General features: G+C 34.2%; 1 protein-coding gene across 4 annotated transcripts in view; it reads left to right on the top strand.

Annotated features, from left to right (window-relative positions):
* The window catches only part of FSTL5 (follistatin like 5), a 333,504-nt gene that overhangs the window by 245,951 nt on the left and 61,093 nt on the right, over window positions 1–26,460 (top strand). For all 4 annotated transcript variants that reach the window (XM_066996114.1, XM_048076153.2, XM_048076152.2 and 1 more), the window contains 2 exons: window positions 3,483–3,649; window positions 21,348–21,468. In XM_066996114.1, the coding sequence (XP_066852215.1) occupies window positions 3,483–3,649; window positions 21,348–21,468 (288 nt within the window). The remainder of the gene's footprint in view (window positions 1–3,482; window positions 3,650–21,347; window positions 21,469–26,460) is intronic.

Genomic DNA, 26,460 nt, shown 5'->3' with positions numbered 1-26,460 from the left:
GAATTTAGGTAGCTGAATTTATCATATGAAGGTTAGCATTTTTCATAGTGTGGCCTATAGCGTAAGCTAGTTTTATGATAATTATTTAATGACTATGTTAAATTAAGTATTGGCTTTGGAAAACACAGATAATTACTCCTTTATAAATTGAGTGTCATAATATTAACATACCTTTTGAGATTTTTGCACACTGAATTTGTCAGAAGTTTTGAATCATTCAGTATTCATGTTGGGTATGTTTCAAGAAGTCTGGGTGATAATCTCTGAAGAACCATCTCCTATAACATAGGAGCTGAAATGTTTCTGGTGAATGCAGTAAATTTTAAAAACTACAGTAAATATTACTATATTCAACTTAATTTGTACATTCCCTTTTACGTGGTTTGACAAATGGTGGCAGATAATGCATGCAGTTACAAAGAAAAAAATGAGTCAATTGCGTTTATGTATGTCTGGTGGGCAGTGTCACTAGAGTTTTTGAGTCATAAAACGTTATTTCTGGAAAAGAAAAAATAAGGTATTTTTTATCTAAATTGAATATTAATATTTTTAGTCACACAAAAATTGATCATTGAGCTCAGTTATGGAAGAACAAAACTTTCTTTCCTGAAGCTATTGAAATAGTTCTCTGATGCATGAAAAAAAAAAAACATTAAACTATACTGTCTTTTTAATTGTGTTAATTACAAAGTATTGCTTTTATGGCTAAATGGAACTAATAATGGATCTTAGCTTGCTTATAGGCTGCTGCTTTGCTGTAATGGAAAGATTAATGTCTTTTTTATATGAAAGTAATTTTCTAATTAAAAGAGAATAGGTACGTGATGCCTTTTGTAGTGTATTTAAAAAATGAAAGGTTGATTTCATTTATTTATTTATTTATTTTTGTGCTTTAGCATGAAGTAAAAACATTTCTGTGTGGATGATCTTCAACTCCTATATAGGTCTCACATATTGGACCAAATACATTGGTCTCTCTCTCTCTCTCTCTCTCTCTCTCTCTCTCTCTCTCTCTCTCTCTCACACACACAGACACAGACTCTCTCTCTCTCTCTCTCTCTCTCTCTCTCTCTCTCTCCCTCTCTCCCTCTCTCCCTCTCTCCCTCTCTCCCTCTCTCCCTCTCTCCCTCTCTCCCTCTCTCCCTCTCTCCCTCTCTCCCTCTCTCCCTCTCTCCCTCTCTCCCTCTCTCCCTCTCTCCCTCTCTCCCTCTCTCCCTCTCTCCCTCTCTCCCTCTCTCCCTCTCTCCCTCTCTCCCTCTCTCCCTCTCTCTCTCTCCTTACAAACGTAAAACTTTATCGTGCTGCATTTAATCAGGTACACCACAAATGAAAGGACAACTCTTAGCTGTTTAGCTTTACATCTAGGCAATTGCACAAGAAGGAAGAGTATACAGCATCATCAAACTAATATTTATCACTCTCTCTTTTTTTCTCTAAGTTACCAAGTGAGTTGTGGAACATAAAAGTGAAGCATCCTTATATTAATATCAGGCCTGTGTACTATACTTGTTACTGGAGAAATTTTCAAGGCCTGGATCACACATGCTTGAATTTTTAAAAGGTCATTTTAAAAGTTGAGTAGTTACCAGCTTTTGGTTAACCAGAAAAATGAGATTTTTTTTTTCTTTCTTGGGTAGAAATGAGCATGGGTGTTCACATAATTTCTTTTTTTCTTCTTATTTTTTCTGTTATTTTGTTTTCAGTTTTTGCTATGGAGCAAAAGTAGTTACTGGGGCCATGCATATTTCTTGCAGTATGAAATACCAGAGGCAATGATAAACGGTGGAAGATTTACTTTTGATACAGTGTAAAGTTGAAAGAATTGAGAGTAGTTCTCTACTGATAGTAGTTTACTTACTTGCTTTTTCATCAAATAGCTTTATTCTAAAATTGTATGGCAAAGATTTCCTTAAAATGATTCTCTTTTAAAGACTGAGTACTCTGTTTTTAACAACATATTTATTTGTACTGAATTTTATTTCATGGAGACCTTTTTTTTTTATTTTTTTTTTTTACATACAAAATCTATTTTGTATTAAAATTACACTTTTTTTTTTTCCCCCCCCGGGTATTTCTAATACTATACAGTAAATTGTCTTCATTCCCACGAGAGTTTGAATTTGCTGCACTGGTGTTAGTTTTAGAAATGCTGGTTACTTACCAAGAGCAAATATTTCATCATGATTCAAAGAATATCTATAAATATAAAAATAATTCTTGCTCTTCAGATTTCTGATATGGATTGAATTTTCTCTTACACATATAGAACATGATTGTTTGCATCTATACTTTATGGTTTTGCTTCTAAATGTGTTAGTAATTTGTCTATTTTAGGAAAAACAAACCACGACACAACCTGTGACACACTTTTAAAAGTGAATCCTTTACATTTATTAATTTACAGATATTTTACATTAGGGTATTTTCGGTAATACTAAATAAATAAACCGAACCTTGTGAAATAGCTTATTGGCACTAGCAATTTGTACTGTGTGTTGCACAGGAAATGCAAAAAGTAGTGAATATTTGTGGATGTAGATGACTTCAGAGGAAGTGATGCATTTAGTTCACATTTGCCTCCAACCATTACTCAGTGTTGTGCTCTTCTGTTTGGTGCTCTGTTCCATCCTGGTTGTTGCTGCTGCCACTTGGCAGACACAGCAGTTTCAAATTGATGCTGTAAAGTGCACTGTTTTTTTTTTACTTCCTGTATTTAGGAAAGATTTATTCAAGTATACAAATATTTATTATTCTGGCTCAGTATTTCTCCAGATATTGTAAAAGAAATCATTTTTGACTGGAGAAGTGTAGAAATTATTTTAATGCTGTGTTTTAAAAATGACATAAACTAATGTGTTTGAACTATGACTAATGCATAATCTTCTGAGACCGAAATGGAAGAAATTAATAACATCACTTTAATCAGGAAATTGTGCTTTCACTAATATCAAGGAACCCTTCCCCCCCACTACCCCCGCCAAAAAAAAAAAAAAAAAAAAGGCATACTAGGGAAGAAGGCTCATACCTTATTTCTGTATACTGAAAGCAGAATTCACTTTTTTTGTCCATTTTCATCTCAGTCTTGCATATTTCTACACTGAGTTCCATAATATTCTTTTCTGAAAATGAATTACTCTTACAGCATTATTGCCATATTAGTCAAATGAAGATGATAGCTACTATGTTTCATTGGCCTTACTGTTAAATAACTTCTGTTGTCTAATTTTAGATAGTCTTACCTCTGAAATTCATTTTCATGTTAAATGTTTCTCTCTTTATATGGTGATGCTTGTCAGTCAATTTCATTGAAATGTCTTGCTGACCTTTAGTTGAAGTACTCTGAACTTCCTGTGGTTGTCGGAAGTTCTTTTTACTTTGATTGCAATTAAAATCCTTAAATTACCAGTGTACAAAAGCTGCATACTAATTAACCTTATGAAACTGCAAACAAATTAACCTTGAAAACAATATATCTTTTGCAGAGGTAGTTCAGCTAAGTCTGCCAGAAGATCAAAAACTAAGCACCACTGCAGCAACAGTAGGACAAAGTGCTGTCTTAAGTTGTGCCATCCAGGGAACTCTGAGACCTCCCATCATCTGGAAGAGGAACAACGTCATTCTGAATAATTTGGATTTGGAAGATATCAATGTAAGTAAAAGAAAGCTCTCTTTAACAGCTTGCTATAAAATATTTTCTTGAAGAATTGAGAAGTGATCAAGAGTGAACAATTGGCTGATGGGTTGGGCTCACATCAGTAAATGGGCTTACATAGGCCAGTTACTAGTGGGGTTCCCAAAGGCTCCATTTTGGGGCCAGTCCTCTTTAATATTTTCATAAATGACTTGGATGTAGGACTTGAAGGTATGGTAAGTAAATTTGCAGATGGCACTAAATTAGGAAGAGCTGTTGACTCCATCGAGGGTAGAGAGGCCTCGCAGAGAGCTAAGAAATCACTAACTATGTGAAGTATAACAAGAGCGAGTGCCCCATTCTGCACCTGGGAAGGGGCAACCCTGGGTATACATACAGACTCGGGGTTTGACAGCACGTTGAATATGAGTCAACAGTGTGCCCTGGCAGTCAGGAGGGCCAGCTGCACCCTTGGGTGCATCAAGCACAGCATTGCTATCTGGTCAAGGTAAGAAGTTGTTCCGCTCTGCGCTGGCGTGGCCTCTCCTCAAGTACTGTGTGCAGTTTTGGGTGCCAAAGTATAAGAAGGATGTAAAATTATTAGTGATCATCTAAGCGGGTTAAGAAGACAGTGAAGGGTCTAGAGGGGAAGGCATATGAGGAGCTGCTGAAGTCCCTTAGTTTGCTCAGCCCAGAGCAGGCTGAGGGGAGGCCTCATGGCGGCCTGCAGCTCCCTCACGAGGGGAGCCAAGGGGCAGGTGCTGATCTCTGCTCGCTGGGGACAGCGACAGGACCTGAGGGAATGGCATGGAGCTGGGACAGGGGAGGGTCACGCTGGGTGTGAGGAAAAGGTTCTGCACCAAGAGGGTGGTCGGGCATGGGGACAGGCTACCCAGGGCAGCAGTCCAGGCCCCAAGCCTGCTGGAGTTCAGGAAGCATTTGCACAAAGCTCTCAGACACATGGTCTGATTTTTGGGTGGTCCTATGCAGAGCCAGGAGTTGGTGATCCTTGTAGGTTCCTTCCAAGTCAGGATATTCTGTGATTCTATGTGATATTTAACAAGTTCCTTACCTATGATGTTTTTAGTCATATGAGTGTAGATAAAAAAAATGGAAATAAAATGCTTGCCAAACTTTGTTTTTACTTTACTTTGTATTCAAACCCTTGGTGTTAAGTACAGGGAAAACATTTCACATACTAATCATATAAAGGAATAAGTACAGCAATAGAATCGTATGAAGACAATCACAGCCCAAAATGCAGACAGTATTATACATTCAGCATTATGCAGCCTTCAAACATCTAAGAGAAAAAAGAATCTATAAAATTAACATTTTAAGAATTGCGTACTTATTTAACACAAACAGATCATTGTAATAACTTTATATTCTGATAATTGAATAAAAATGTATTTTTACCATAATATAGCTCTTACTACAAAATTGGTTGTTTTAATCATTCCTCCAAGTATTCAGCAAAGGTACTTCTCAAGGAATCATTAGTGAATGTCAGTAACTTAGAAATCTTTTTTTAGCAAGGCAAATATCTGCCCCTTAACTTTGCCATAACCTCTAAATATGGAGAAAAATACAAAATGTGACAAAAATAATATATTTTTTTTTCTGACAGAACTCTCAAAACAATCATTCAGCTGTATTTTGTTTGCCTGTAGGTATGTTTAATTTCCTTGCGCCATTTCACATTACCAAAATTATACATGTGGACAACCATGGGGTTGTATGAGTATGTCTGTCTGAGATCGCTGCAACTCTTACATGTGTGGAGTAACACCACAATCAAATACTTGTTTTATTTATTTATGAATGCTTTGTTCTGTTTCCGAAGTGGCATTTGTACATGCACATCACCTTTGTTTTGTTTTTCTTGCTGTTTACAAGCAATCAGATTTGTTTGTAAATTGAACTTCCTTACAATGGTTTCAAAGGTCACCTTGCTTGAATGGTAGCTTTAAGTCATTTGAGAGGCTTAGGATAAATCCAGCATGCTGTGGAAATTTCTCAGTTTATATTCTTGTTGCTTTTGTTAATTAGGTATTAATAATATGATTGGCATTCAAAAGTGTCCTACCCATGCTCACAAGCTCCATTCTGTGTTATTTGTTAGCTTTCTGTAAATATTCATGATGGTCATAAGTAATGATTTGCAGTTCTTACTAATCACATCTAAGTATGATATATGGCATGAGCTGTAGAGCTAGAAACAGGAGCGCGCATCTGGACATGTAGAAAAAAAGGAAAATGATGAATGGTGATGATGAAGCTAACAACTCAGTTTCAAACTGAAACGTTCACTTGACTGTATTTGCCAACATGAAAAGAGCAAGTGGTTTTCCAAGCTTGATACAAACATTTTGAGTATGAAAATTCAAAAAACAGAAGCTTTCTGCAGTGGGTGCACCAGTGGCAAAGACAAAATGCTGTGTACTGACTGTAACACCCCCAACCTCCTGTGCCACTTGGAATGGGTAAAGGGCTTGGGAATAAAGCTGGAAAAGGGGGAGAGGAAAGCTGTTGTTTTAATAATGTTCACCTTTGTGTTTCCCACAGCCCAAGTTAGTAATTATTATTATTAATTTTAATTGGCAATAAATTAAGCTAAATTTTCCCAGGTTGAGTCTGTTTTAGCCCACAGTGGTAATACATAAACAGTCTTAATCCACATGCTGTTTCATTCCTCCTATTTTCACCCCCCTGCCCTGCTGAGAGGGGGAGTGAGTGAGCAGTCGGGTGGGAGCTTGGCTGTTAGGGCCAGCCCATTGTGTTTCTTCAGTGCTTATAACAGCTGGAACACACTCCAGTATGGAATTTTTGCAGACTCACAGCATACCTAGTTTGAAGTCAGTTTGCAGTGGTGATCAGAAATCCAAAGCTAAAAGAGAAAATTAAAATTACTAGAATTGACTGGATTTATGTACTTTTAATAGGTAGACCATGTGACAATATACTGGATTAACAGTCTATAAACATAAAAAGCAAACAAACAGGCTAAGCAAAGAGATAATTCAAAAAAGGTCTACAAAGTGTCTCCTGAGAGAATTGGCAGGCTAGAAGATGATGTGGAAGCAAAAACAGGTGAGGTATTGCTCACCTCTGGAAAGAAACTACATATTCATACCTGCACAGAGTGGAATTATTTAAGAGCTCTCTCTGTGTTGGGATGAGCTCTGTGTTTGCATTTTGTGTATGGGTATAGTAAGAACGGTACAGAGAGTAAATGCTTCCAGCAACAGGAGAAAAATCCTAAAGGTGAATGTATTCATCATTTATTTTTTAGCTTAATAAAATCATAGAGAAATTGGAATACAGGGGAATGTTTTTTAGCAACAATATATTACAGCTTAGTTCTTAGTATTAACAGTTTAGTTACAGTTCAAAGGGAATGGCAGATCCCTTGTACATATCCATGGGGTGAAGCTCTAAAAATACGTAGCACTCAAAGGTTCTAGTTATATACAGGTGATCTTCATCTAATGTGTAGATAAACAACAGTGGAAGAAGGAGTTAGTGGAGCCTGGAAACTAAACAAAACAACAAAACAAAAACACCATTGGGCATAAAAGCATTGAGTTTAACTGCTTCCTAGAGTCTCTTTTCTTCAAAATTTATTTTGTGTTCCACTGTTTGCACTGATTCTATCCTCTTATATTTATTTCTAGATCTTCTCGTGTTTCTTTGTGGGTTTATTTTGGTTGTTGTTGTTTTTCTTGTTGTTTTTTGTTTGTTTGTTTTCATATTTCTTTGGTCATTCCTTTCTGAACTAGGTCATATATTGTCTGTTTAATTCTTACGATTTCGCATTTGCTTCAAGGTTGTTATGTAGTCATCATTTAGTATCTACTCAAGCAATGTAATAAAAATGATACCTTCGGGAGAAAAAAAAATAATTGGACAGAAAAGAGTTGTCTTTTATATTTCACTGTGGAAAATGAATTTATTACTTAAATACTAATTTCAAAGGCATGAATGTAGAGGGAACATAGTGTGTTCCACTTTCTGTTGCATTTTAACCACTAAAGAATGTGTTGTACTTATTCAGACAATTTTAAACATTCAAAAGCCCTAAGCCCTTGTATAATTTTGGATGTCCCCAGAGGTAAAACATTCTATGCTTTACTGTGACTCTGTTATATGCTAAAACGTTCATCTAACTCTGAGAATTCTTACTTTACTCAGTTATACAAGAACCACATATGTGCATCTCAACATTAATAATCTTATGTAAATATTAGTATGGTTTTTGAAAAAAAGTAACAAGCATTGACCTGGGAAGACAGATAAATACTTCTTGTACAGCAAAATTTGTCATACATCATTGTAACTGGAAGTAAGCACATATGAAACCATCAGAATAAGCAGTACTGACAATGTGATTTTGTAAATCATAGCAAATGATAATACTTAAGGTGCATGAATTAAGTTTTTGCACTGTGCAGTTCTGAATATGGCTTAAACTATCGGCTTTGGGCAGTGATATACTCAGAACAATATAAAGTCATAGTGTTTTGTCAAATGGGGAAATGCAGCAATAAGCAAGAGAGTCTAAGTCAAAACTCAAATTGTGACTATTGAATTTCTATTTTGTTGAAAGATAGTCTACTTCCCTACTGAAAGTATACAGGATACATGCCTAAGCCTGTCAGCTAGGGAAGTGACCATGAGCAAGCCTTAATTATTTGAGTTGTATTACATACTCTGAGACAATTAAAAAAAAAAAAACCTAAACAGTAAGAAATACTGTTTGACTTTTGAGGGTCGATAATGAAAATTGTATTTAATCAGTATTTTTAACAACAATACAATAACTTAGAGAATGCTATCTGACCACAAGTGTGCAGTTAGATTTTAATGATGCTACTGATAATGTCCAATAGGTAATTTTAGGAGTCCTCAGTGCTCCTCAACTCTTCTTATGGTACATATGGTTACTATTTGTGGATGTAATGTGTCTTGCTACTGATCATTCTAATTTTAAACTGATAACAGTCAGGGATAATCAGCATCCATCTGAATGAAGCCATGAAAAATTATGTGCCTCTGCAAATTTTACTTAATTTAAATTGTAATTTATTTGTGCTATGACTCAGTACAGAAATTATATAGTAGGGCATTTTGCTGCTATTTTAGTACACATTTAGAAGGGCTTTTTCCTGCTGTGATCCCGAATCTTAAATTTCTAAAGTCTTTTCACTTACCTTTTCGAGTATATTCTAGCTAGCCTATTATTCATGATAGAAAAAGTTCTCACTTATAGAAAATGTAAAAAATAGCAGAATCTTTCCTAAACACAATGCATATTACATTTTTCTCATGGAAGTTGATTTACTTCTTAAACACTTTGCATCTCATTTTACTTTGTTCTCTTTTGACCTTTTCCTTTAGATTTGCTTTCAGCTGCTTGCTTCCCTATACCTGTCAGGAATAACACTTAGAAAATGTTTGCCCTTTGTTCTTTTGTTTATACAAGATCAACTTAGATGACTTGCCCATATGGAAAGTTTAACATCTACTAACTTACTTAAATTAGTAACTTTTTAAAGGAGTGTAGGTTAACTTCTGCTTTTTGATGAAAACTAATGATCTCTTTCTTTAGGCTACCTTAATTGAAAACCTGCAATATTTCTATTTGATATGTAAATTTGGGGGTTTTGCAGCTACATGTGGATTATCTTTTTCTCATATGTTCATCTCATTAAAAATAATCTGCAAATTACAACTTTAGCTTTTTTGGTATCATAGTCATCTGCATCCTCTTCTTGATTGTTTTTAAACAAAACATAATGTAATTGCCAGCAAAACCTGATGTCCTCTGAAATAGCACATTCCCTTCCATTCTAGAGAGGTCTGCTCAGCAACTGATGACAAAAATATTTTCAGACTGTCAAAAATGTTAAACATAGCTCCTAGAAGGGACTCCTGATATCTGCTTTTTTTTTTTTTTTCTCTCGCTGCAGCAAGCCCTGCATGGTGTGGTTCATTCCCCAAGAGGTTTTCATAGCCCAGGATCTTTGTTATTGCTCCTCTGATTTTTACAGTCTTCTCTGTGACTCCTTCACCCCGCCTAAGAGAGAGTACAGAGATCCTGTGAACTGAGAGGAATGTCAGAGCCTCCTTCCTTTTAGCCTTCCCTTCAGAGATGATGCTCTTAATATCTTCATTTTTGGAAGAGGTAGCACAGTCTAACAATGAACAAATTAAACAGGTGTCATCAGTCATAGTACAGTAGTTTAAAAGCTACTAGTGTTTTTCAATACATTAACTTTTTCTAATTTGCTTAGTGAATAATAGTAGTCAAATTACCGTACAGAAATTACAGCATCTTATATTCTATGTGGTGCAGCAGTATTCTGTGTGTTACCACTAAGATATAAAAAGTTTAATTTAACAACCTAGCTACAGGTTTTCCTTATACATTATTTTTATGACACCAGTCCAACCCACCTATTACATCCCTTTTTACTGAATTTTTTAATGAAGTGGTTGGATTTGATTAACAGTGACTCATCAAATTCAGCACATTTCTATTTTCGTCAGTATTGAATTGTCCTTTTTCTTATGCAGACTTCCTTGATCTGAAATAAGATGTATTATTACCTTTTCTCTTTCATTTAATGTCAAATACCAATTTTGTTTGCTTTACTTCATTTTAAAAGTTAAGTGAAAATATTGTCGAAGATGCTGATCAGATTTATGAAATCTCTAATGCTTTTTTTATTTATTTATAAATATGCCAAAAATATGTAGGTTTGTCCATCAGTCTAATCATTTCATTCAGTTCCCTTCTATCCTTTGTTTTTCTGTTCTCTTTTTTGGAATCTGACTTTGAGTCACAATTAATTCTTTAGTAGTGGGATAAATCACACCGAAAGGAAACACTGGTTATGTGTAAGATCTGACATTTTTTTTCTTTGAATATGGAAGCTATTTAAATATTTATTTTATTTCATTATTGGCATGCTGAATGCCACTTTAGAATGTGCATCATGTTTTCATAACACCGTAAAGATACACTTAAACCAGGTACCTGTATTGATCTATAATCTTCTAGGTTAATGAAGTAAGGTGAAATGTTACAGTGAGGTTTCATTCACAGGTACTGATTCCTGTTAAAAGGTACTGATTCCTGTTAAAATAATCTGGACAAGCAAGTTCTGTAGCTCTAGCTTCGTTAAAGTTATAATACTGCAGAATTTTATGATAAGGTTTTCCATATACATCTTTTTGTGGCGGGAGCTATTTTAACTTTGAGACAGATGATGATTCTCTCTTTATGAAGAAGCATTAAAATTTCTCATGGGCTTTCTCTTCTCTTCTGCTAGATCAGACTGCTTCATTTTATCTTCATGAGAAATGAAAGTGTTGATTTCCAAGATGAACAGAATCAGGATCTGTGGACCATAATCTTTCCTTGTTCTGTCAGCAGTGTAACCAAGATCATGATCTAGTCCTTTTCCCATTAGAGAGTGGGGCAGAGTCATTCCATCTTGCAGATCTGATGCCCAGTATTCTTATCTTGTGGTGGTTGTAATTCTGCATTCTAGAGCTGTTTAGACTATTCGTATCCAAAATAGATGAGTCTGTTAGTATTTTCCTGTTTGTTGCTCAGAAGTTAAAAATGAAAGGTCTTGTGATACTGAAAGGTGTTAACATAACATGTACGTCCATTCTCCCTTGCCCCGAAGGAAACCTTGAAAATAACCCCAGGCAGGCAGGAGGCATCACTACACATTTTTGACAGTTACAGATAGAAACTGTTAACAAAATAAAAGGAATATTGTGTATTTTTAAGATTGATTGGTTCTTCCAAGTCAATTTCTTGACAGAGCTCATTGAACACATCTTCAGAAGAACAGCTGAAATGATAGTTCTGTACTTCTGTTTCAGAGGTCTTCTCTGTCAACAGAAATATGTGAACACCAAAGGTGTTCAAAACATTGTTAACCGTTTTTCTCTGTAGTCATATCTGCATGTACATTGCTGCCGATTCTGCCTAGTTTTACTAGGGATTCTAGAATACATCAAGGACACTTTTATAGGTATTTTAAGCAGGAAAGTAATATTCTTAAATTAAGAACTGTCACACTTAATATCATCTGCTTCTAAAACAAGAAACATTTATTATTAGTTTTGAAATTATTATTGTATGTTTAGCTTATTATGATGTATACTAAACTCATAGCCACAATATTTTTTTCTGTGTTAATCTACTGCCTGTCATTGAAGATAAAACTCCAATAAACACAAAAAATTAAATGCAGATATATGCATTATAATTATCTCTAAGCATTGTAGAAATGAAGGTTCAAAATTAGTTGATTCTCCAAAAGGTAGTTTTGTGATGTCAGGTACGCTGTTCCTAAAATGTGGTAAAAAAAGAGATGAATTGTAGTGCCAGGGAGTTGATGACATAGACTGAGAAGGCTGAACTCCCAGTGATTCTGTGCTTCTCCAGTGACCCCTAGGAGTACATGCAGTGTGTGCTAAAGGAGGGACATCCTTTGGCAGCCACTGAAGGTTACAGACCTTGTATTCCTCTGTTTACCCTGGGAGAATCTTCCCCAGCATTCACAGTTCACCTAATAAGCCAATTCAGTGAGTTTGCAACGCACTTGAGAAACCCATTTCAATTTTTCAGCTTGTGCACTTAGCAAGCAAAATAGCCGAAAAGAATAGCCATTTCTGAATGTCATGTTTGTCCATGCTCACTAATTTTGTTTGTGATACAGCTATGATAGTACAGAACTTTGTTGTACGATTTTCAATCACACAAAAATAATGAACATTATACAAGTATTATGGAAGCAGCAGAAAGATTTTGGAAAGACTAGCCCTATAATACCTATCTTTGGCATAATTTATACCAAAGTCTAAGCATGCAGTGATGTTTCGTGAACGTTTTTGAAGTCACTGTTCCCCCATTAGACTCACTTTCTGATCAAAATAAAAATAAAAAAGTAAAAAGATAAAAATATCTGTCTAGAAATTTCTAAAAGTTATATAATGAAAAAAATAACAATTTTTTTCATTTACATCATTATTTTTGGTATTTTACAATAGAGTTATGTCTCCCTACCTGTTCTATTTTTAAGTTTTCTATTGTCAATACAAATTAGCAGATAATGTAGAAACATGGAAATATTTTAAGAAAAGTAAAGAGTTAGAGGTTTCATTTATATTGATAATGTTTTCCTTTAAGGTAACAATCTTTTGAATGCATCTTGATTTTTATACCGTATTTTTAATTTAAATATTCTTTATTATTCTCCTATTACTTCTTTTTTCAGAGACACCACAACTTCTATCACACCCACCTTTCTTTTCACTCTTGCCCATCTTCCCTGTATTTTAAAATTATCAGAAAGTTATTTGATCTATTGTTATCAGCTGACTTAAGAATTTTTGTATCTTAGGTTTTTCACAGCCATAGCATCTTTCTCCCTCAACCCTTTCTCTTCAGTTCAAATTGGCCTTTTTCCTCTGTTCTTTTCTTTATATATGCGAGTATATCTATATATATGTAGGCTATATCTACACTTTGTGTTGCTGAAACTGGCAAATTCACCTTGTGTTATAAATGTCTGGTAAACATATGAAAAATTGCAGTTTGTTATTTAGGTACAGATATAAGCATGCTCATTTGTTTCTGTGGCATATATTTTCTCTTATTTTTTACTAGCTATATATTTATGTTTCCACCTCGTCCATCTCGTTTTGCAGTACTTTTGCTATTATACTAGACTTGATGCTTTTGACAGATTTGATAAGAGTTGTGTGAAAGAGCCATAAAGGATATAGAAAGGATATCAAGCTTTTCAGGTTATTATTTTAGGAAAAAAAAATATCTTAAAAGCTAGGCAACAACCTGGACTAGGCTACAGCTAGCAGGTAAGGTCAGTCTTTCTTAAAAGCATACGAAAGATGCTTTGTTAATAATGGCCTCCTGTGGCTCACAGCCCTGACTTTCAAATCATTGCTATAGTACATTAAATAGGAGGGCCACATCATCAGTAACAAAAGTGCTTTGATATCTAAGAGTCTGTTTAACTGAAGAGAGAGGTATGAATGCTTAAACACCAAAAAAAGAAACATCTTTGCCTGTCCCTCCCAAGCAGTCCAGAAAAGAGAAGGAAGGACGGGTAGGACGTAATTAACTATTGGGAATTTGGCTCAACTGGCATCTGCAATATTTATTACAAAAAAAAAAAATAATTAAAAAAAATCATCTGGAAGTGTTTGATCACTGTATCAAGTCATTGATTCAGTACTGAATCAAAAAGAAAATTGCTTCCCACCTATAAAATGACGAGTACTGCTACTTGCAGAAGTGACATGAAGCAAATTACTTATCCAGATCAACCCTGCTTAATTTGTGAGCTCTGACAGGATTGCAACAGAAGGCGGTATGTCTGCCTCACTTTTCAAGTGATGGCATTTAACATTTCTATGAATTAAACTGCTCAGTGATCTATATACCCATAATCCTAGTACCATATATCCATTAATTTCTAAATTTTATTGATGATCTACTCTAGCATAGACCAATTTCTCTTTCACCACCCAAAGGTCTGTACCATATGTAAACGTTATCACATTCTTGTGTCGTCTTCCTTTCCTTGTCATTTTTATGCCATATTTATATAGCTATCATAATAATCTAGAGCTCCTTTTTCAAAAACTTGCATTCAGAAGTTTTTCTAATTGGATATAAGTAACCTTTGTGTCCATGGCTAAAGTGTTTTCATTATTCTGTTGGAGGACAGGTAAAATAAACTAGAAGTTTTACTAAATTTACTCTGAATTTTGACAATGTCTATCTGTTGGTAGTTTTAGAGGAACCTATAGTTTTGCTTGATTTTGCATTTAAATTTCTAGTTCACATCTATATAGCTAAAATGCTGAAGTTTTGCAGGGGTGAGGGAGTGGGGGAGGATGAATTTTTCCTACACAACTAGTTTCGGTGGTTACTGTGAAAGTCTTGAGGTTGTTACCAATGATACTGAACAGTCTTTTCTTTCAGACGTAAATAAATTCATCTTGCCTAGTAAAGTTTTCTTGTGATAAATGATTAGACTGATGAGTATAGAGCATGGTATTAGTGGTTTGAGCAAAGGCTATGTCTATGATGTTGCCTGTAGATAACTAATATAGGTATTACAATTGTTGCAGGTTTCAATGTTTTTTTTTTAGTGTAATTCAACCTTTGCATGTACTTTAGCTCATACTAAGTGCTTAGTCCAGGTTGACTGGAATTTGCTGTTTGCTTAAAGACTCTGTGCAAGAATTTATTTATTTTTTTGGTGAGTTTAGTGTCTGTCATGCTGGGCTAGAGACTCTTTTTAAATGAAGCTGCTCTGCTAACATGCAAGCTTTCATTATTTTGATTTTGTACATGAGCAAAGGACTCCAGTGGACAGATGTCATTCCCTTCATTGTGTGTATTTAGGTATGCACTTTTAAAAATCTTTTGTATAGGAAGTCCATTCAAAATCTTTCTAAGCATCTATGTACTAGTTTTTTTATATAACATACTTGATAATGAACTGACACAAATCGGCTTTTATTAATAATCCAAGGAGTGTGTGTGACTGGTCTTATTTTCTCTCTGCTGTTGTCTGGAGATCATGCATTACTGCTGAATAAAAAAATTAGAGTTCAACTTAAATCAACTGTTCAAGTTACAGTATGCATTTTTTCCTTTGCACACTAAAAATAAAGTAAGTCATTCAGATTTGAAAATCAGATTAGAAGGTACTAGGTGTATTTTTTTCTTTTTTTCCTACCCTCTGTATCTCTTCTTCAAGTAACACATAGAGACAGGTAAAGAATCTCCTGTTATCTTTTTTAAAGTCGTTTTCTCTGCAAGATATTTGAAAGTTTTGTGTGTTTGACAAGGTGTTTTTTTTATCTGTTGCTTGTTTAATCACATGTACAGGGGGTAGTTTGTAATAAAAGAAAATTTATATCTCAGGGCTTTTGCAGACTGCATAAAACTTAAAAAAAATTAAAAATAATAATAATCTATGACCATCTCTCTTGCTCCTGGAATGTTAGTGCGTACATTAGAATGACTGCATCAAAACTGTATGAAAATTTTGGTATCATGAAATCTCATTGGAATATTTTTGTATTGTTTGTAGATTCTCTTGAGGTTGTAAAAAAAAAAAAAAAAATCCTGAGGAATTTACTTCTATGGAATAAAATGTGAGCTCTATTACTGATGCTTATAAACTAAGTAATTAAAATAAAATCTAGTTAAACAGTGTAATTATGAAGAGCTGATATTTTCAGAATCAAGACAATTTAGGAAGTATTCAGTGTTTTATTTATACTCTTCTTTTTCTGCAAAAGTGTTAGAAAGAGAGTGTACAAATGAGATACCCTTGCCAAGCTCATTCCACAAATCTGACCCTAAACTGAGTCATCTTAAAGTGCAAATTGTGTCAGTTCTTCTGCTGAATTAGGACCTCCTAGCAATTAGATATTGCTTTGGATTGTGATTTCATAAAAGTATATTGCATAGTGCAAAGTTGGTTTCTTTTTGCAGGTCTAGCTTAAAGTTTAATAAATACATCTACAGTTAAAGCTGATTAAAAAAAAAATAGAATGGTTTTCGGAAGTTATAATAAGCTGTGAAAATTAGGTAATTACAAATTAATGTAACTGGTTATGAAGTTAAATTGAGAAATATGTGAGAAACTTTTAAATCTGATTATGTTTAAAAAGGAGTAAAGGTTGAATGGTACATGAGTCATTCCAAAGATATCTGTGTGTAAAATGAACCAATAGAAAAAACGACTACCTGAGCATGGTGGAATTTCCATTTGAAGTAAACTTTATCTAATCAGTTGGAGATTTTGAATGTCTAAATAAATTAGCAGTCACCTTCACAGCGAGATAACATAAGTTACAGATTTTTTCAGGAAGTAAAATATTGGTGAAGTTTTTTAGTTAGCTGCTAGTGCTCCTGTACTTTGGCAAAGCTGTGCTTATGTCTAGTGCATACCTCTTGTGTAGAATATCCAGTAATTCTCTTTATGTAACTATGTATAGTTAAAGAAGTTGTGATTCTCACCAGTGACCCAAGAGCGTGGGGTTTTATGGCACTTTTCAGTGTGGTTTGTCTTCAGATTCTAAGTGAACTTTTAATCTTATTAGCTTTCAGGATAGCAAAAACATTTTTTTAATCAATCAACATAGCACAAAGCTGCTGCAAATTTTCCACAGAATAATGGATGCTACCATCTGTTAGCTGTCACTATCTCATCATGAAATGAAACTTCAGTCCATACTGCATCCAAAAGAATAACAAAAAATCATACGTCTCTATTTGTGTAAATAGGTACAGTGTTCTCTTCATTTAGAGTAAGAAAAATGTGAATCTTTTCTCAGGTTTGCTGAATATGAACAAATCCTGTTGAATTTAACTAGTGGCCACTTCCCATGTATCATTAAGCCTTATTTTAGGAAGAGATAATGAAAGGTTATCTCTGAGCATTTGTAAGACAGACTTGGGATATGCACAAAGACTTTCTCAAAATCTGAACGAGAGATTTTGTTAAGCATTATGAATTGCTCACTCTATGATCCCATTTTTCTGTATTGACAGTAGAATGATACTAGTGAGGATATCTGAAGCTTTCTACTGTATATTACAACTATATACTATATAATACTGTGATCTTTCTTGAAAATTTGACTGGATATGCCATTTTCTGTTGAGCTGGTTCTCCAATAAGTTGATTTTCATTAGATTTATGATTTGTCCTTATTGCATCTATAAAATATGAGACTGAGTGAAGGTATGTAAAATTTATTCATAGGAAACTCAGGTTTTGCTTTCCCTCTAAAGGGAGAAGGAAAAGCTTAAAAAATCTTGTATTGGTGCCATATACAATTATTCTGTGATTTCTGTACAGAATTTAAGTTCTTTCTGACATGTGATAGCCGACCACAGAATCGCATTGCTCTGCCAACATGAACAAAGAAATTGGTTACGCAGAAAGCAGGAGTTGTAAAATTGACCTCAACAGGAAAAGTGTGAGTGGAATTTATCTGGCAAGCTAATACATCAATAATTATTTTACAAAATGTTTCCAGTTAACCCTCAAAAGCTTTTCACAAGGTGACACAGAATAAATAAGTTGAAGATAACTACTGGAAAACAAATAGGTAATAAGCAAACAAGTGACTTCTTATTATTGAGACTTCCATGAGTAAACTGAAATCAAATTTAGAAAGTGTGGACAAGTGTACAGAGTGGGATAATGTGTACTAGTTGTTTTTACAAATCAAAAACTGTTTTTGAGAAAATACCTAGATGGCTGTAACTGTTGGCACATCTTTTCCATAGCAGACCAAAGCAAAATTTTTATTCTTAGGGTGAAATTCTTTCTCTGATCAGCTCAGAGATAGAAATCTCTCTCTTTTCATGTAAGAAAATCAAGATTTTTCTTTAGAAAAAGGGGAAAATTCCCGTCCAAATTATCTTGTCATTATCATAGTCATAGTGTAGCAGTGTTGTAGTGACTATATTATTAACAATCAATACAAAGATAACCAATATAACTTTCTTCTTTGTTGTAGGTTTGTCAGACAGAAAAAAAAGTTATCATGTGATCAAAAGGGCTATTAATTCTTTTTTTTTGGTGCTTGCTAATTACGTTTATTAAAGACCCAATAAGCTCACCTTTTCTGAGGATATTATAACTGAGAATGCACATCTCCATGTCTCGTCCTCATTCCTGTGTTTCTTTTTTCTTTTCTTTTATGTTATCCTTTTTCACTTTTTTTTTTTTCTCCTTCCAAAGTGTAGAGTTTTGGAATTCAGGTTAATATTAGGAAATTCTTTAGAAGCTGAAGATCTTAATGCCATAAGAGGTCTTAAGATCATATTGTATTTCATCTTAATATGATCCTAAGATTGTATTATTTTTTCTGACTGATGGGCCACAAAATAAATACTGTGAAAGTATGTAAGTGCATCTGAACTTTGGTGCCTGAAAATGACCTTTTTCCTATGTACTAGTGTTGAGGTGCATGCTGGTATTCCAGGAACCATATATAGAATTCATTAGCTGCCAGAAACTGAGCTTACAGAGGTGAAATTTCCAAACAAGGTTCTTAACCACTTCATAGATCTCTTAAATACAGTCTGTTCAGTTTTATATGTTTGCACCTCTGTGTAAAAGGCTGAGGCTGATATACTGGTGAGAGTTATCATCTAGGCCTGAAAATTTACAAGGGTTAAAAACAAACAAAAAATCAAAACTAACCAAACAAACAACAAAACAACACGTTAAAAGAAACACAAAACCATATAATATTTCCTATTTTGGGGTTCATGAGAACCTGACTTAAGCTGGGACTACTAAGCACTAGCAATAGTTATTTTGCAAGGGAGTTATGTCCTCTTTTCTAGAATAATCACATTTTCTGATTTAAAAACAAGAAATCTTGTCAACTCCAGATACGATGGCTTCAGACTACCCAAATCCAGACTGCTTTTCCAATTCAGTTTTTTGAACTTCTTAATCTCTGAACTGAATTTTCAGTTATATTATGCAAGTGAGATTTGAGCAGGGAACTGTTTGCGTGCGCTGAGTGAAAAAGAAAATAAACATGATATTTTTCATTTAGGGATAGAGGGCTTGTTTGGGGGACGTTGTGATCCATAGATGACAGGAAAATCAGGTTTTGGAATACAGATAATGATTTAAAGCAAAAATAAGTTGTTTAAGGGAACAATATGTTGATAATAAATTGGTGTAAAAAAAAAAAAAGAAAGCCTCTAGTTTCTATGATGTTACGCAAGTTCAAGCAGCCTTTTGCTATACATTCTTCTGCGGGGAGAAAGCTGACAATGGTCTTTCTAGAGCTGATAATGAAGAACAGCAGGTAAATGATCACAGACTCTAGTGCACAAGAATTAGTATATCAAAGCATTTTATAAACCCAAAGAGAAAAATAATTATTTTATGAAGAAAAATCACCTTTGGATTTCTGTTCTTATTTACACTAAGACGACTAAGCAAAGATTCATTGTCAAATGAATATTTTCTTTCTGTATTCCTTTACTTGTTATTCATGACACACATCATGATTCTTAAATGTCAAGTTCTCAACAGAACAGAGCTGCAGTGGAATAATTGTTAAAGTAATTGCTCAATCCTTTTTTTTTTTGACAAAAATAATTAGAGTTTCTCAATTTAATTTTAGAAGAACCATGCCATTTTCACTTGAACAGTAGTCTATTTAAAACAAAACAAAACAACAACAAAAAACCAACAGGACTTGTAACAATGTTTTTAGTGTCATCAAACATTTTTTCCAAAGTTAAAATAATATTTTCTTCTCTATTGCTGTTAATATTTGAAGACTTAAGTTCAATGTTTGTCTGTATCGATACAAGTTTTTTCAGTGACTCTAGCTTGTGAGTTATTCTGTAAAACACTAATTATATATCACCATTGTGTCTCAAAGAGCTCTGTCTATAGTTCTTTGTCACTTTCCAAACACTCCTTACAGTTTTATATTTCCATTGTATTGAATTGTTTGATTTAATTAACAACACAAATATTGAACTCAGTCTAACAATAAGCCAGGGACATTGTTTTGTAATTGAAAAACAAAACTCACCCATAAACCCCAAATATTTTGACTAATGAAATGACAATATCATAGGGGAAATCCTGTTGAAAACTGATGTCTCTGAGTAAAATAGCCACAGAAATGTTCTATTTTTTTTTTCTACAAAAAAGAAGAGAGAAATCATAGCACAGACATCCATTTACTTACAAAAGAGCTATGGTAGTTATCTCTTTATTAGTGAGACTGGACTTCAGAAATCTCGACAAATTTAAATATTTTTAATAGCTCACTTCTGCTTTACAAGTGTATACATGTCATTTTCAAAGAATACTGTGAAGAGTTTCAGTTTTGGAAAAGTGTTTCTAGACCAATTGTCAATAGCCTTATTATAAATAAACACTATTAATTATTCCATACATTTTTTTTTTTACAATAATTGACATGGAAACTTGTTTATAATAAGTAATTGGTACTTAATATCAACACTACAGATGCTAGATTGTACTAGACTGTTATCTTGAACAGTAATAAAGAAGACAACAGTCTTTTTTAATTGATCTTGTACTGAGGATTGAACCGGGAGTTGAAATGATAGTTAAATTTTGCATTCTAATCTTGTGGAAACTATATGCCGTTTAAAGATATTTAAGAGGATGAAGTTAAAAATGTTAACTCAAATGTGAAGAAAAATTATTTATTTTTTTTATTTTATTTTCTATGTATCTGCTAGTTTCAAAGAATGACGACGCTTTTACAGGATATCATTTACCTTGTTAAATTGTGCAGTGGTTTAGGTTTGCTATCTGATCTGACCCAGTCCAAAATAGCGTTTCTTCTGCAAATAGCTATCATAGCTAAACAAACATTCTTAGGACTTCAGAGTTTAGCTAATTGTTAAAATAGAAGTTGTATTTTCTATTACAGACCCAATACATGTAGCAAGATCAAGCACCTCTGCCATTCACAAAAAATAGTCTGTTTCAGATTATTGTCAGCTGTTCTGATTGTTTGTGATATTTGCATCACAGTTTTGTTGCCAAGGTGAAGAGCATGATTATTGTAGAGATACAGATGTAAACACGATAACCTTGTTTTTGATCTTTCCTGGTAGGATTTTGGAGATGATGGCTCCTTGTATATTACTAAAGTGACCACAACTCATATGGGAAATTACACCTGCTATGCTGATGGCTATGATAAGCTCTTTCAAACTCATATTCTTCAAGTGAATGGTAAGGAAAAATGTTGCAATTACCAAGTCATAAGAGATTAGGATTTGGATTTTGTTAAGCAGATCTGTTGTTGTTGCTGTTTTATCTTTTTAATAAAGTATTACAGTTTAACAGAAAAGGAGATATAATTATATTTCTTTATTGTTCTCCTATGCAAAAGAATAAAATATAATCGTTTTCATTTAGTACTTCTATATTAGTAATATTAATTAAAAAGAGTAAGATAGTGCAGACAACTTCCTCTGCACACTGAACTGTTCACCTATGAATGTGTTGCCTGCAGAATAATGTATTTTATATTTATATGCATAAAGTAGGGAAAAATAAGAATGTTAAGAATGTTGCATTTAGCAAAATAATTTAAAAAATTCACTACCCTAAAATTGATTGTAGGGTTCTAAATTCACATTTTTTATTTTGATATCTAAGTGTAAATTTTAAATCTGGACATCTAAATTTATCTTAATCTGTTCAAGTTCTGTGGACTGCTTTCTTGACCTCTGTATCACAAAATCACAGAATTTTTGAGTGACCTACGGAGGTTATCTGGTGCCCTGCTGCCTAAATAGCCACCCCTAAATAGGTTGCCCAGGACAACGTCTGCATGTATTTTGATGATCTTTGAGGAGGGAGACTCTACAGCCTCTCTGGGCAACCTGTGCCAATGCTCAGTCTTGGACAAAACTCAACTGCTGTTGTTTCTGGTGACGTGAAGACAGCAGCATCGTCATCTGGCTCTTTTTCCTACATCTTTTTTTTTTTTTCCCCCCAAATACTTTTAACCTCCATTGACGAGCCACTCACCAAGGGTCCCACTGTACTTTATCCTCAGTGAGGTTTGATGTCTTTTTTTTTTTCTTTGAGTGACCTAGCGTTTTTCTATTGTTTCAGCCTTCATATTTATCTTTGACTCTTAAATCCACCTTTCCACACCAAACTACCTGTATGTCATCTCATGTTGATACTCAGTCCTGCCTAGAATCATGCCTGAATTCAGTCTTCTCCTGCATGTTTAGTTTGCATTAACAGACTCTTTTACTCTCTCCTGAAGCTGGACATTATCCACTGCTGTTGTTATCATTCTTTGTTTTGGTATTTGTTAGACAGTTGTATTAACCCTTATATTACTTTTCCTGACATCTATTTTCAAAACATGCTGGATTTTTACCTCGTATTCACATCTTTCATAGATAATCACACCAAATGCAGTTGCTTAGATTTTACTTGCTTTTTATATGGTTCACTCTTAACAGTTCTTTTTCCTCACACTTTGTCCTGGTTCCAGTTAGGACAGAGTTAAGTAGCTCATAGTAGCTGGTAGGGTGCTATGTTTTGGATTAGGAGGAGAAGAGCGCTGATAACATGCTGATGTTTTAATTGTTGCAGAGCAGTGTTTACACCAGGCCAAGGACTTTTCGGCTTCTCGCTCTGTCCTGCCAGCGAGCAGGCTGGGGGTGCAGCAGGAGCTGGGAGGGGACAGACCCAGGACAGCTGACCCAAACTGGCCAAAGGGGTATTCCATACCATCTGACGTCATGCTAAACAATATATAGGGGTGGCTGGCCGGGGTGGGGGGGCCGGCTGCTCGGGAATAGGCTGGGCATCGGTCAGCGGGTGGTGAGCAATTGCATTGTGCATCACTTGTTTTCTTACACATTATTATTGTTAATACTATTATCATTATCACTATTATTATTATTATTGTTATTATTATATTCCTTATATTCCTTATATTATTATATTCCTGTCTTAATAAACTGTCTTTATCTCAACTCACCGGCTTCACTTTCCCATTTCTCTCCCCCATCCCAGAGAGGGAGGGGGGAGGGTGAGCGAACGGCTGTGTGGTGTTTAGCTGCCAGCCGGGTTAAACCACAACACACTTGCTGCTTGTTAATATCTTCTGCACTTTAAATGACTTTGATGTTTAGTGCTTGTTTGTTGTTTCCTTAATGTCATCTCCACCATTGTGTTTCCCAAGGAAACCAGCTTAGAATATCTGTTATCCATCTTTTTTATTTTTTTTTCAGTTTATTTCTTTCAACATTTTGTAAATGGACTGTCCTCCCTCAGCTAATACATGACATCAGCATATTTTCCTCCTTTAAATTTATCCTCAGGAATTGTTTTCTGTCACCTAAAAAGAAAGGTAGCAAATGCTGGCTTGACTAGTCCTGGGAAGACTAATGTGCAGTCTACTTGTGTTTTAATCCCTCCAAAGCAGAATTATTAATGAACTTGGCATCGCCAAAGGTCCTTGATCAACTTTCTCCTGTGCTGTTTAATGTGTCATGCTATAACCTAATTTATTTATAAAATTATATTTTTGTCAGCATATTCCATACCTATCCCATTGTGTTAGTAGTCCTGAAGAGGTGATTTGCAACAGTTAAAATATTAGTGTTCTTCACATTTAGCTTTTTGGCTCAGTTCAGTAGTGATGTATGCCTCATAGAGGCATAACTCCATTTAAGTTAATTTTTTTCTGTAAAAGTACAATGCTATGGAACATAATTTGGGAGAGGTGAAAGAGGACAACTATGCTTTTCTGGTGCCTAAACGTCTGTCAGAAGATTGTATTTTTCATTTGGAGACCACTGTAAACCTTTATGTTCTAAATGCAATCACTGTTGTTGATCCCTATATCATTCATAAAAAATTTAAATTGTCTAAGCAAATCATCCATATTTGCTCTGGTCAGATAGCTGCTGGAGTGGTACTTTTCCATACCATTTTGGTTGCAGATTTCTGGGGGAGCACAGGAAGGGAGGAAGGAATCCCTTAGATCAATTGTATTGTTTGCTGTTAATAACGTGGATAAATGGAGTTAAAAAACACTGGGATTTAAAGCTTTGGTGAAGTGAACAGATCTTTTATACTTTAGACCTGTACTTCTGAGTAGTAATCTTCTTAAGCACAGGCATGATGGTCAGTACTTGTAGCTGTGATAATGACTAATTAATATAATGATACTTGTATTAACAGGAGAGTCAGACAAAGGTTAATGGGATAATGAGGCTCTGATCTCAAAGATCTAATGTGAGGGTTCAAAGAAAACAATGTAATTAGTTTTGAAGTTCTTGAGTCTATTTGTATAAATGTGTATTTTTAATATTATATGCATTGAGTAGTTTGCAAATATTTATATACATATAATTTTACTTTTATTTTAAATTAAACTTAATTTTTTTTGTTTGTTTAATCTACAAGTTTTGAATTGCCTTGTACATCCCTAAGGAATATTGAACTTCCTTTGGAGTCTTTAAACAATAGAGATAATCAGTACTGTAAAAGACATGTTTTCTGGTGAAAAAATTCAGTCTGATCTTATTTAAGTAATGTGGTAAATAAATGTAGTAAGCAATATTATAAGTTGATATTTGACCATTTTTCCTGTAAACATAAAAAAAAAAAAGAGAGGGAGCCATAATGGTCCAAGAGTAATTGTTTCATTAAATAATGCTAATTATTAATATTTACATAATACTTAAAAATTTCAAAGTTTTAAGTGTGACTTTTTGTGAGTATAATTTTGATCTATTATTAAAACTTTATCTGGGGCAAGCTCTAATAAGATCTAATGAGAGTCTGAGCCTGACAGTTTGATTTTTTTTTTCCCCCTCTGTATATCTGTGATACTGAAATTCATGCCATCAGGTATTTTGCCTTTGTGCTCTTGACATCGTATATTCAAAAACCTACGAATTAGTAAGTCTGTTTTCAGGTAATGATAGCAACATGCATTGGTCTTAATATCATAGGAGCTAAAAATATATATCTAATACTGTCTCTTGTAAAATACGTGAAATATCAAGTCCATAATTTTCATTAAAATCCTTTACTGAAAAAGAATCTGGTACAAATAGGACAACATAAATGCAGAGGTGAGTCATCTGTACTTCAGAAACATTTGTGTCATTTCCCTGCTGCTTGTTTGTTAGCCTCCATTCTTTTCCACAGCAACTTTTCAAAATTTATAGAAGAATAGTTCTTCCAAACGAACTAGCAAGCGGTTACCAGAACAGAACATTTGTAACAAACTCAGAAATTCTTGTGGGTTGTTGTACTGGGTAGGGAGCCATCTCTCTCTAAAAGTGTTAAAGGAACATTATTAAAAATTATTAGTATTTCTTGTTACTACTTTTCTGAGGATTACATGAATGTGGCAGGTACATCTGACACAAAAGTCTTGAAAAATGTTATTGAAAAGGCTGAACTACCCAGAAAGTTTGCGTTTTCTTTTTAACTCAGTGCTTATCAAGTTACAGATCTATGCTGTTTGTAAGCAGAGATGTTACTATTATTGATTGCAATGACAGTTTTAGACTTATTTTCAGTAATTTTTTTATAACTCACTTTTTCTATTTTACAAGTATATGCATGCCATAGCCTAGATTTTTCAAAGAATAATTTGAGGAATTTTACTTTTGACAAGGTTTCTAGACAAGCAAATAAAATATCATTAGCCCTATTAAAAACAAAAAGGAAGACTGCCTTCAAAACTATTCTAAAAATATACATATATGTAACACAAATGTCATTTTTCTTTCTATTTATGTACTAATGATGGTATCCTACTCCCTGAGCTTTTACGGAAGGCAAGTTCTTTGCAGAGAGATGACAACAATTTTCACAAACAAAAGGCCTACTGAAAAAAAAGAAAACTTTTAGTACCCTAAGGTAAAGGAAAGAGTCCAGACCCTGAACCAGATATAAATCAGTGATTTATCTGGCTGAGGAATTCCTTACCATCATTGTTTTTCCAAAGAAAATATCTCAGTTCAATCAAAACGAAGAGAGCAATAGAAGAACATAGTTCACTATACATATTATGTTTCTTTCTTAAACAGGTACATTCTCTCTGGATTCTAGACAGATTGAACAGTCTATTTTTTCTCATAATTTTTTAGACCTGGCTGAAATAATCTTCAGGGGCTTTTGTAACAATTGTAAGAAGTACTGAGTAGTTATATATTCATCATATTTGGAGCC

Source organism: Anser cygnoides, chromosome 4 (genome assembly GCF_040182565.1).
Source record: "Anser cygnoides isolate HZ-2024a breed goose chromosome 4, Taihu_goose_T2T_genome, whole genome shotgun sequence".
Taxonomy (NCBI): Eukaryota; Metazoa; Chordata; class Aves; order Anseriformes; family Anatidae; genus Anser; species Anser cygnoides.
The sequence above is the reverse complement of the archived record's forward strand: the minus strand, read 5'-3'. Positions and strand labels throughout refer to the sequence as shown.